Raw genomic sequence first — 13,322 nt, 5'->3', positions numbered from 1 at the left:
AATGTAACTGTGCTGCTCAACACCTATAAATGGGGGAGTGGGGCATAAGGCAGTGAGCCAGTAGTTCACTGCTAAAGTGGTATCATCTCACTATGGTGCACTGTAACTCCCAAAGGCTGTATATGGGGATAAGGGGTTAATTTTCCAGCCCTAGGTTTGGTTGCTAGGTGTGGGCTAGTTCAACCCTATTTTCTTATCTGGGGGCTTTGTGCAGTGTGTGTGTGTGTGTGTGTGTGTGTGTGTGTGAGAGAGAAGAAGCAGCAGACAGATACACCAGCCCTGTGAGCCAAGAACAGCCAGGAAAAGGGACCGTAATAAGAGCCAGCCTCGAAGGGGAGAGGAGAACGGAATCTAATGGAAGGTAGAGTGGCTATTTCAAGGAAGAGTGTGGATAAGAAGGCACTAGAGGTAACGCACATGTCAGGCTATAGACTTTACTGCAATTTGGATTGGGTTAGTGGCTTCAGACATCCTTCCATAGCCAAGAGCCATCTGTTAAAGGACTGCACCGCGCAGTTGGGCATTGCAGAATTATCGATAAAAAGAGAGAGGGAATTTTCACTCCTTTTGCCAGATTGGAAAGATTGCATTGTTTATCTGGAAAGGGACTCAGAGGGCCCTTAATTCCACCTCTTCTACTTATCCTACATACAGACTTGGGAAGCTGTTTTCTGCAACATGTACAGGCTGTACTTACTCTTGCCAACACGTGAGCATATCAGCTGATGAGTTTCTTCAGTAAAGCTATGTTTGCTTGTTCGACAAGCCAGCCTGGTCATAGCCTCCTCTGCCACTCACCCCAATCTCCTGCCTTGCACCCCACAACTCATCACCAGCACTAAAGGCACCCTGAACCACCACCATAACTAGGGTGTGCCCCGAAGAGAGGAAGGAGTGCTCCTCTCCCTCCACTGTGTGCTCGGCCGACGAGTGCTGGGGAGGACCTTAGGGCCCATGAGCACTACCACCACCACCCTCTGCGCCACTCATGCCTCCTCTTCGGGCTGGCGCACTGCAGTAATGCTGCACATCATTCTTATTCAGGCTGAATGGCACCAAAGCTGAGCATGCATATTGTGCACAGTCAGTCTGACAGGATGTTTGTGCACGCTGTGGCATCATCTTCTACTGTTCCACAATCAGTGGCTGATGCCGCAGCCGCAGTTCATATTTCCAAAATCCTGAATGGGCACATCAAACATGCTCAGGTCTGGTGTCAGCCTGAATAGGAATGGAACTAGGACAGGTTTCTGATGGTCAGTAGAGAGGACAGAAATTTTAATTTGCAGCAGTGATTAACCCCTAAGTAAAATGATCATACGTAGCTAATTAAACATCATTTCTGAATTTATTTATTTAGACTTTTTTATGTATTTTTTTCATTACCTGGAGATCCCAGTTAAATAACTTTAGGTAAGGGACTTTGTTTTAAGCTATGTTCACACTGGTTCGATGGCCTCCATTTTGACAGAATCCTTTTTGGAACCTGTTAACTTATAATGGGTTTGTCAGGAGTCTTTCAAGCTTCCTTTATTGTTTTTAACCAGACAGAGTAGCATGTTTTGCTGTCAGAGGCAGCAAGTGTAGCTGTCACCTCGTAGCTACTTTTGGGAAAAAGCACTAGGTTGACTGGGTTTTTAACATGCCCCATGCCAGGTTCACCCGGAGTAGACATGTTCTTATGGTATAAAACATGAACATTTCACCAATCTAAGCATACAGTATGTGGAAATCAGAGATGATAACTGCAGGACAGTCAATTACCCCCTCAGCTGTATGTGCAGAGTCATTCTCTAGAGTTGCTGGAGTGTGCACATGGTGTTTAGTAGGCTGTAGCATCCACCACCATGTGGAGCTGTTTCCCCTCCCCATAAGGGAGAAGGTTTAGAACATTCCAATGTAGTCTAGCCTAGCTAGGGCTCGGGAGAGGAAGCTCATGTATGGAGCTGTCACTCAAGCTCGTCCTGGAGAAGGATCTGGACTGGACAGGGCCAGAGAGGTGTAGAGAAAGTTCAGTAGAGATAACTTGTCTAACTTGTCCATATTCAGGAGTTGCCTCTGGTGCCTAAGCACATCAAACCCGAGTTCGGGAAATGTTTTTTTAGTACAAATTAATTTATGAAGTTATTGCACGAAGTCTCGCAAGACTTCGCGAAGCAATAACTTCGGCTCATCGTAGACAATACATTCTAATACTGTATGGAGCTCCTGCTCCGTACAGTATTAGAACAAAGTTTTATGTGAATCGACTTCGGATGTTCATGGCCATCTTAGGAACATAAAAGGAGACAAAAACACAAGTAGAAGTACCCTTGATTGGCACGTTTGCTTTTCAGCAGGACTACATTTATAATTTGGTCACTCTAACAAGAACTCTAAGAACCTCCTGTTCTACAGCTTCTACTGTGATTTTAAATGCAAAAACCAAGCAGACACTTACTTGGGCTGATCACATCACTGCTGAGTTTCCGTAGTCGCCCACTGGTCGTCCTTGTGACACCTAGAATACAGTGAGGTTGAACGGGTTATAAAATATTAATAAAACATAATTTTTAATAACGTTTGAACTATTGGCATGTGACGCCAACACATGTGAATGTCTTCATGCGAAAACTTGGCCGACGCTGCTTTCAGAAATGGTGACTGTTTTATTTTTAAATGCTGGAAGAGTTCACAACTGAAAGCAGAAAATATTTTGGCAGAAATTACAATTCTATAAATGTGATTTCTAGATTAGCCTACTTATATAAAAATATGGTATTTATATATCATGAAAATTAAAGGGGATGTCTGGGATTAGAAAACAATTCTGCTTCCCCCCCCCCCTTCAGAAACAGAACCACTCTTGCCCATAGGCTGCCCCTGGTATTGTAGCTTATCTCCATTCACTTGAATGAGGATGGGCTACAGTACTAGACACAACGCAGTGACGAGCGTAGCACTATTTCTGGAGAACGTGCACTTGTGCCCCACAGAAGTCCATCAGCATATGTATGTGTAAGACCATACTCACCCTCCATACACTGGAAAGATGTCTACAAATTTGAAGTCAATTGCTTATGAAAAGATGGTTATCGGCAAAGGCCACCCTTACGGCTCCTGAAGATATTGTCACCAAGCTTTCATTAGACTTACAGAAGCCTGAAAAATCTGAGTCACAATCGATTTGACAAAAATATTTTATTGTAACACCACTTTCCCTTAAAGTGGTTTTCTGGTCCTTTTATACTGATGACCTACCATCAGGATAGGCCATCTATATTTAATCAGTAGGGGTTCCGACACCCTAAAATCCCCGCCAGTCAGTTGTTCTGCAGTAGCTCTGCTGCCTGAAGTTGCTGCTGGAACTATATAGTTCCGTCCATTGTGAATAGTGGATTGAACTGGTTAAAGGGGTTGTCCGGGCTTTTACTATTGATGACCTATCCTCAGGATAGGGCATCAATATCAGATTGGCGGCGGTCCGACACCCAACACCCCCACGAACAGCTGTATGAGGAGATAGCGAGTGCATTGCGCATGTGCCGTCTCCCTTATCTCTTCCTGTTCACCGCTGCTGTCTATGGCAAAGACAGTGGACAGGAAGAGAGAAGGGAGACAGCACGTGCGGTCTATTGATGATCTGAGGATAGGTCATCAATAGTAAAAGTCCGGACAGCCCCTTTAATTCAGCGCTGTTCCCAATGAAGAGCAACTCTACAGTAGCCAGCTTTGTCCACTACGTAGTGGACGGAGCTGTACAATTCTGGTGCAGGAGCTCGATGGGGCTGCGGGGTGTCAGATGCCCGCCGTTCAGATACGGGTCACTTAACCTGAGGATAGGCCATTAATATAAATAGACTGGAAAATCCCTTATAAATAGAATGAAATCCCTTCATAAATAGAATTTAAAAAAAAATCCTAACAAATTAATTGTGTGGACAAGGAGGACCTCAGTGTTTCACCCCTGCTCCCCGACCAACCCCAAAAATAAGATTTTAGTCCTAGCTGACGTAGGAGATCAGGACGTGCCGGATGTGTTCTCTATCCATTTTAATGAATGGGAGTTTTGAAAATACTGAGAGCTTTCATTATGTTCTTACAGTAAATCTCTACTCATTTCAATAAGTGGAGAAACACCTGGCGAGGCTCCAAATCTGCCTCATAGACATAGGTTTTAAAATACAGTGTTCTGTCTGCCTGCAGCTGCCACTAGAGCATTGGGGGCTTAATGCATACTGTTATACAGGGACCTTAATAATAATAAACCAGTATGCAGTAAGCTTCCGAGCTCCCTCTTGTGGTGGCTGCAGGTAGCTACAGTGTTGTATTTTTAAAACCATGGTTGGAATTTATCATGAGTGGTATTTCTAATGCCATTTTTGATCTAATTTGCGTTGATGTGACATACACCAAAGTTATTAAGAGGCACACGTCATTTTGGTGCCTCTTGGCAGGTCCGCATGCTAGAAACTTAAATGTACACCAGCATCTAGATTACGTCTTCTTAAATCTGCCAGGCTGCATAACACCCCTTTCCTTTCAGGTAGCCAGTGGGTTGTAAAGAGGCAATTAGTGACACGTTTTTGTGCAAACCGGGGCTTCTGCAAAAATGTGTGACTTTTCTATATACCGTATGGTGTATCACCTTTAACAAATCCCCCCTATGTCTATGCAGTGGATTTGGAGCTGTGCATCAGCCCCGAGTATTATAAACCTATAATCTGTACATGATGATAAGGTGAAGATTCACTTCATTGTTATCCAGTCTGTGGAATTTATAGTGTAGAGCAGAGATCAGCAACCTTCGGCAGTCCAGCTGCTGTGAAACTACAACTCTCAGCATGCACACCTACTCGGCTGGTCTTGTAATGAATGGAGGATTCTGGGAGTTGTAGTTTCAGCACAGTGCCGGAGGTTGCTGATCCCTGTTGTAGAGCATGTACTATGGACTGGATTCTTTGTTTCCACTAAAAGCTTCCTATCGACAGATACATTTTAGGAGTCGTAGCTTTTATGGAAGGACAATCTGTGACTACATGTATTGTATTTGAGAGCCATCAATTGAGATTACACAATGGCCTTTTCATATAATAGTAACATTGTTACACAGCTATTGTAACCTACTTGAGGCTGCACTTAAAAACTGATAACCTACCAACACTTCACATTTCACCACTGTGGGGATTCGCTCTGGTAGACAGGATTAGCGGATGCAGTATAGAGGCAACAACAAGTTCTTTGGATCAAACAGTTCAGTGTTTTATTCACACTTTAGGCAAGTGACAAAACAAGCAGTCATAAACAAGCAAAAAGTCACCTTGCGGTGTTGGTGGTAGTTCACACCACGTGGCAATTCTGCCTCAAAGAGTTCATAACCATAGCAGCACCAACCTGTTTTCACGCCAAACAGGTAGCAAGCCTTCATCCAGACACAAGGCTCCCAGATCCCAACACAGAGACCTCACTTCTGAGTCCAGCTGCCTATTTAAGGACAGCCAGGTGCTGTTAAACCCGGAACGGCACTTAAAATCCGATCCGGTATTTGACCTCACCTGGCTGTAAATCAGCCCAGCAGCACATGCTGGGAGGAAAATACCTGTTTTCCCAGACAAAACCTCTCACTTTGTCACACCACTCATACGTATAACAGTTGCCCTGCCAAATTGCAAAATTGCTCTTTTACTTGGCTGTTGCATTGTCGGCAGTTGCTGACAAACAGTGATTTTAGGTGACGCATGAAGGATGTGATCACTGACAAATAAGCTCACTTGTCAGGTGAATGGTGACAACTTTACACTCAGCAATTATTGGGATTCAGTGTTCCTATGAACATTGATTCCCAGTGTAAAGGGGCCCTTAGGTCTTAAATGGCATCTGTTGGCAGATTTGTACCTAAGAAACTGGCTGACCCGTTACATGTGCACTTGGCAGCTGAAGGCATCTGTGTTGGTCTCATGTTCATATGTGCTGCACTGCTGAGAAAAATTAACTTTTAATATATGCAAATGAGCCTCTAGGCTACCGTTACACCTAGAGGCTCTGCTCTCTCTGCAACTACAGCTCCTTGATTGACAGGGTCAGGCAGTGAAAACGCCATCACGCCTGGTCCTGTCAATAAAAGTGGAGAGGGAGCAGCAGTTGCAGAGAGATCAGAGCCTCTAGGTGTTCATTTGCATATAAAAACAAAATTTTTCTCAGCAATGCGGGCACATATGAACATGGGACCAACACAGATGTCTTCAGCTGCCAAGTGTACATGTAACAGGTCAGCCAGTGTCCTAGGTACAAATCTGCTGACAGATGCCCCTTAAAAATGACATTGAAAAGACGGCAAATGATAAATTCCCTCCTTAGTGCATAAAGGAGGACCACCCACAAGAGCTGACAGATGCCCTTTAAATAAGCATTATAAAAATTGTGATAATGACATAGTAATCTTCCCAGCCGATATGTAGGTAGAGTACCACATGCTGGCAATTTATGATGCTCCTATACAATCTCCTGTCATTGTAAGAATAGTTCATAACAGGCGATGGAGGACAATTTTCCATATGAAGCTATCAGAAATCTAGGGCTGTTTTATGGCAGTCTGTAGTCTACAGTCGGATAATATACTACAAGCTGTCCTAGGCTTCACCTTATAGTCTATTAACAGGGCTGCAAGGAAGTCTAGTCTATTCAGAATTCCCCACAACCCTGTTTTTTATTATCTGAAAGCTACCGCAGCTACTAGGGTCTAATCCAAGAATAAGATGATATCAAGGAATTGTTATTTAACTCCTTAGTCACCATCAATGCGACAACACAAAAGCATATTTTTTTTTTTACAAAAAACGGTTACTGACTTTTCAAAAAAATTTTGATATGTTACAGAGGCATATAAAAAGTTTAGATCAGTGGGGGTCTAGGCATGGAGACCCCACGATCTCTAGAATGAGGGGAGAGAATCAAGAGCATATCGCGCTCTCCTCACTGCAGAGGGCAGAATTGAGACGGCCCTATATTCTATGCAGCCGGGCTCGTGCATCGCAATAGGCTCAAGCTTCTGTCCCCTCGATGTAGAGATCGGTGGGGGTCTCAGCGCACAGACCCCCACTGATCGAAACTTTTGATATTTCTCTATGACATATCAAAAGTTTTTTGACAGTTTAGTGACCCTTTAAAAATGCAGCAATTGTATGGACCCAGAAAATAAAGTTATTATGGTATATAAACAGCACAGTGAAAAAATGAAAATTAAAAGAAATCTGAAAATTGCCAGAAGTGCTGTTTTTTTCATCAATCTTTCCCTCAAAATGAATAAAAAAAACATCAAAAACCTGTATAGGTACCAAAAAATTGGTACCACTGGAAACTCCAACTCGTCCAAACACAAGGCTTCATGGAGCTCAGTTGATAGAAAAATAAAAGTGTTAAGGCCCCTTTCACATGGGCGAGTTTTCCCGCGCGGGTGCAATGCGTGAGATGAACTCATTGCACCCGCACTGAATCCGGACCTATTCACTTCAATGGGGCTGAGCAGATGAGCGGTGATTTTCACGCATCACCTGTGCGTTGTGTGAAAATTGCAGCATGCTCTATATTGTGCGTTTTTCACGCAATGCAGGCCCCATAGATGCGGATTCGGTGCGATTTCACGCATGGTTGCTAGGAGATGATAGTGATCAGCAACCCCAGACCCCATTCAAGTAAATTCACTGTATTATTTTCCCTTATAACATGGTTATAAGGCAAAATAATAGCATTCTTAATACAGAATGCATAGTAAAATTGAGGGGTTAAAAAAAACAACTCACCTTATCCACTTGATCACGCAGCTGGCATCGTCTTCTTTCTTCTTCTTTCAGGACCTGCAAAAGGACCTTTGATGATTATGTCATCAAAGGTCCTTTTGTAGGTCCTGAAAGAAGAAAAAAGAAGGCGATGCCGGCTGCGCGATCAAGTGGATAAGGTGAGTTATTTTTTTTTATTTTTTAACCCCTTAATCAACATTTTACTAAGCATTCTGTATTAGGAATGCTATTATTTTCCCTTATAACCATGTTATAAGGGAAAATAATACAGTGCATGCGGACCCATTCACATCAATGGGGCCGCAAAAGCTGTGAACAGCACTCCGTGTGCTGTCCGCATCCATTGCTCCGTTCCGTGGCCCCGCAAAAAAAAATAACCTGTCCTATTCTTGTCCGCGCTTTGCGGACAAGAATAGGCAGTTATATTAAAGGCTCTCCGTCTTCGCCTAATTTTACCCAAAAAATTGCTTTGTGACGAATTACTATGCCACGAAGCACATATCTTTGTAAGTAGTGATTGCAATGACAGGGAGCAGCGTTTTGCTCCTCCCCGTCATTGTACCCCTCAGATGCCGCGATCATTTATGATGGCGGCATCTGATATACATAACACGGTGTAAAAAAAAGATAAAAAAAATCATACTGCTCCATTTGCTCGCTATGGGCCGAGACCACTGTCATCTTGCTTGATTTCGAGCGGACCAAGATAACATCATCACGATGGCGTGGTGACGTCATATGTCACCATTCACGGGATTTCGGCTGAGATCTTCAAGCAAGATGACAGCGGCCGGCCCGTCGCGAGCAAATGGAGCAGTATGATTTTTTTTGTTTTTTGATTTCAGGTGAAGTTGATTCGCTACCACGAAGCACAAGGAAATCCTACTTTGTGGCGAATCTAATTTATCCTGAAATTCGGATCAAACTTTGATTTGCTCAATGCTAGTCCTGACCAACAGAGCCTGAAACAGTCATACAACAGCTCATACAGGAAGACCTACCAATGTGTCTGAATTCCCCATGAAGCAAGAATTCTGGAGCATCTTTTCTTTTTCTGCATTGTGACGTTCCTCTGTTAATACTCCTAGAAATTTATGGGGGGGGGGGGGGGGTAACATGTGTTACTGTTCCTTCTGCCTACACTGTCTGATACTGTCAACTGGAATTGGACAGCATCAGGGTGAGCAGGGACCCATTCCCAACTAGTAACACCCAGCTGTCCATTAATTCATACATTTTTAGGAGGAATAACAGAGAAACAGTACAATGCAGAATTCTGCTCTCCTGCAGGGAATACAATTTACGTTGTGTTACAAGTAGGAGAATGTTAGCAAGGAGAAAGCTAACACTCAAGTCCTGAACCAAGATTACCTTTATCTAAAGTATACGTCAAATAAAATATAATGTTCTCCTAACAAGATCTGCTTATTACATGCACTATGTTATAGAAAAAGCCCTTTCAGCAGTAGTTTTCCATGCCTCAGCTACCAACTGGACCAACTGGAAACAACTATAGAGATGGTGCTCTGATGCCCTCTGCTGACCATTTTATTTATAACATCCCAACTGGAAGTGTAAGTTTCTTACATGGTAGAATATCTGCAATAAATATATTTCATTACTGTTTCAAGATGCCGTGTAATACAGGAATGTGATAGAGGTTTGAGAAAATGAAAAGCACAAAAGAAAAAAACAAACAAATTGTACATGGTCTTTCTCTTGTGACCATGCCGAAAAGCAAACATCCCTAGTACAAGCCATAAAGCCGGCTTCTTCTGTCACATTGTTAAAAGTGTTCAGTATGCCACCATTTTTTCGTTTCATCTCTGGCCACAACATGGCCACACAAGCAGTTTACTAAGGGGTTGTGATCCATCCAGCTATTCCAAACTCATGGAAGGCAAATCTGCCTAGTTAAAGGGGTATTCTCATCTGAGACAATGGGGGCATATTGCTAGGTGTCTGACAGGTGCGGGTCCCACTGTTGTACCCATTGACTTGAATGGGGCTGCGGACCGACCTGTGCGGACAATAGTAGTACAAGCTTCATATTTTTGCGGACGAGAAATGCGGAAAAACACGGATGCTGAATGTTGTCCGCACATTTTATTCACCCATAGGAATGAATGGATCCGCATCTATTCTGCAAAATGCGTAACGGATGCGTAACGGACGCGAATAAAATTATATGGTCGTGTGAATCTGTCAGGGAGCCGATCGCTGGATCTGTATCCCTTATCTATCAAATCCCGACAGCTCATAAACACGCATCGAAGTTAAATCCTTATCAAACTGATAAGAATTTAGCTATAATGAGCGCCTGGGCAGCAGTCTGTTCATGAGCGCCTGGGCAGCAGTCTGCCAGCAGTGGACAATGTCTTCACTGATGTACGGCACATATGTTGGTGCGGGAACACACAGCAAATGTGCAGGAGATTGTGGCCAGATACAGTGACATAGAAATGAATGGGAATGTCATTCAGGACCAACAAGATGGCGTGGAGCAGCGCGTATGCAGGAAAGCAGGAGCACTTGCCGAGTTGGGAATAAAGAATAATAGTTCTGCTAGTTGGCAATAAGAAGTCAGCCAACATCTTGAAGTTCACCTCCATAGTAAAGGCATCGGGCGCAGACAACTGGACAGGCTCCTTTTTAGAGCTGTAAAAGTCCTGCAAGTTTAGATCTGGAGCTGATTCTAAACGCATAGTTTTTTTTAAAATCAGGCAACCCCATTAGGTCCTCATGTCCCGCTCTCTGTTGAAAATGCCCATTCTAGTCAGCAAAACGGACAAGAATAGGACACGTTCTATTTATTTTTGCGGAGCGGACTTACGGATGCAGACAGCACACAGTGTCATAAATGCCACTGCTCAGAATACCCCTTTTAGGGACCAATGTATTGATAATATATTAAGAACTGGTTATATAAGCCAGAGTTGGAGCAAGGCCCCTTTTACACGAGCCAGTTTTTCGATCGGGTGCAATGCGTGATGCGAACGCATAGCGCCCGCACGGAATCCGGAGCCATTCATTTCAATGGGGCTGTGTACACGAGCGTTGGTTTTCACGCATCACTTGTGCGTTGCATGAAAATCGCAGCATGTTCTATATTCTGCGATTTTCACGCAACGCTGGCCCCATAAAAGTGAATGGGGCAGCGTGAAAATCGCATCGCATCCGCAAGAAAGTGCGTATGCGATCCGTTTTTCACTGATGGTTGCTAAGGGATGTTGTTTGTAAGCATTCAGTTTTTTATCACGCGCGTGGAAAAAGCATTAAGTCGCATTGCACACGCGCTATGAAAACTGAACAACTAAACGCGATCGTAGACAAAACTGAATGACTTTGCGAAATTGCGCATTTTTCACTGAGCGCATTCGCAATGCATCCGGATCTAATCCACACACACACGCTCGTCTGCAAGGGGCCCAAGGCTTCCCTGCACCCGGGTCTAGTTTTACTGCCCTAGCCCTATATTTAGATAACCTGGCAAAGACAGGCTTGCGGGTGCCCCTTCCCCTCCCTGTGTAAGGTGTTTAGACCTCTTCCCAACTGCACAAATTGTGAGCTGTACCCAAATAATTCAATCTGCTTACTGTTTAGTCTGCCTGCCCGCTATGGTATCCACACAATCAGTGTAATGAAAAAGTAAAATAAAAAATCACACATAATACATATGCAATTTGTAGGCAGTCAGTCGGGACTTTCCGGGCTCCAGGTAAAGAATAATAATAAACACCGCTATACTACATTGCTCCTGTGATCGTGGTCTATGCTCGGCTTTGTACAAAGTCAACAGCGAGACATTGGCTGGAAAATTGTGAAATGAGTTTGAGTCACTCTTTCTGCAAGCTATTCACATACTGTTATGGGAGCAGTGATAGAAATGACTTAGTGTATCCACCGAGCTCTGATGAGCGGTGGTTTTTAAGGACAACGGCTGATCCTATGGCAGTAGGTGGTCCCGATCATAGGTTTGGTTCTCTATATGACACCCAACTATGTTAGCATGTGGTGACCTCTTGAAGCTGCACACGTTGCAGGGCAAATCATTTCCCATAGACAACGTCTGCACCACATTGAATAGTGTATTTCAAATGAAATGTTACTGCAATGTATATGCAATAAAAATATTGTTCAGTTTTCTATGTACATTACATTTTTTCTTCTCTGGTAGCACCCCCTGCTGATTCTCCTTCTGGTCCACCTTCTCCTGCATTCAGTGATGGACTAACATGCTCCATAGCTTCCCTGCTCCCTTCAGTGCCAGGGTGTAGTGATCTCACAGTGAAGTACTCCAGACACCATTCATTCATTGTCAATTTATAGAAACATATAGCTATATCTCTTTCTAGACAATAGCACTATATACTATCCGTACCTCTGGGACTATAAGTGAGGGGCTATTTTCTAGGAAGTTCCTTTTGCACTGTGTATTCATAATATTGCTATGAAACAGTTATGTACATGTTATATGGCTGGTTCACCAGCAGGTGGCAGCTGTGGGGTTTACCTCTGGTAGACAGGATTAGCGACCGCAGTATTTCTGGCCAATCGCAGCGCTCAGGTCATAGCCTGAGAGAAAAAAAAAACTCTCAGGCTATGAGCTGAGCACTGCGATTGGCCAGCGCTACAGCATAGGAGAAAGAGACGCCTGGAGGTTCCCCTGGGTGGAGCCTAACTATGAAGATACCGGAGGCTATACCAGGAGAACGGAGCGGCGCCCGGGGATAACAGTAAGTGCAGGGGAATCCCTGGGCGCCGCTCTACATGGGTGTATAGTTAGTTTAGATGTATTATTCTGGTGAAAGGTCCTCTTTAAGGCTGCACCACACCACTAAGCATTCCTAAAAATCTGGGACGCGATCAGCCCTGGGTGGCGGCACATTGCATAAGTGCTTTATGTACTTCTACCCACCCACAGAAAGGAAAGAAAGTCCTCCAAAAAAGTGAGTAAAAATAGTTCTAAATTTGTGGTGTAAGCGCTTTCACCTTTTTTGCTGCCGGAGTAATACCCACTTTCCTACATTGCAAATGGGACAATGTAGGAAAGGAGTGTATATTTGTCAAAGTGCTGCCCCCTGTCTGTGAAGGAAAAGCACTGTGTGAGGCAAGGCTCTGACCAAGTTTTATGATGGTGCACCTGCTCCTAATTAATGATGCTTCAGTTCAAATAGCCTAAGGCCCCTTTCACACGAGCGAGTATTCCGCGCGGATGCGATGCGGGAGGTGAACGCATTGCACCCGCACTAAATACTGACCCATTCATTTCTATGGGGCTGTGCACACGAGCGGTGATTTTCACGCATCACTTGTGCGTTGCGTGAAAATCGCAGCATGCTCCTCTTTGTGCGTTTTTCACGCAACGCAGGCCCCATAGAAGTGAATGGGTTTGCGTGAAAATCGCAAGCATCCGCAAGCAAGTGCGGATGCGGTGCGATTTTCACGCATGGTTGCTAGGTGACAGTCTATTCACTGTATTATTTTCCCTTATAACATGGTTATAAGGGAAAATAATAGCATTCTGAATACAGAATGCATAGTAGG

General features: G+C 43.9%; 1 protein-coding gene across 1 annotated transcript in view; it reads right to left on the bottom strand.

Moving 5' to 3' along the window:
- Positions 1 to 13,322, bottom strand: part of SEPTIN9 (septin 9) — a 205,303-nt gene that overhangs the window by 153,657 nt on the left and 38,324 nt on the right. Inside the window, exon 2 of the mRNA XM_040438735.1 lies at positions 2,441 to 2,500. Coding sequence (XP_040294669.1) covers positions 2,441 to 2,500 — 60 coding nt within the window. The remainder of the gene's footprint in view (positions 1 to 2,440; positions 2,501 to 13,322) is intronic.

Source organism: Bufo bufo, chromosome 6 (genome assembly GCF_905171765.1).
Source record: "Bufo bufo chromosome 6, aBufBuf1.1, whole genome shotgun sequence".
NCBI lineage: Eukaryota > Metazoa > Chordata > Amphibia > Anura > Bufonidae > Bufo > Bufo bufo.
Note: the sequence above shows the minus strand (reverse complement) of the source record. Positions and strands in the feature narration are given on the sequence as shown.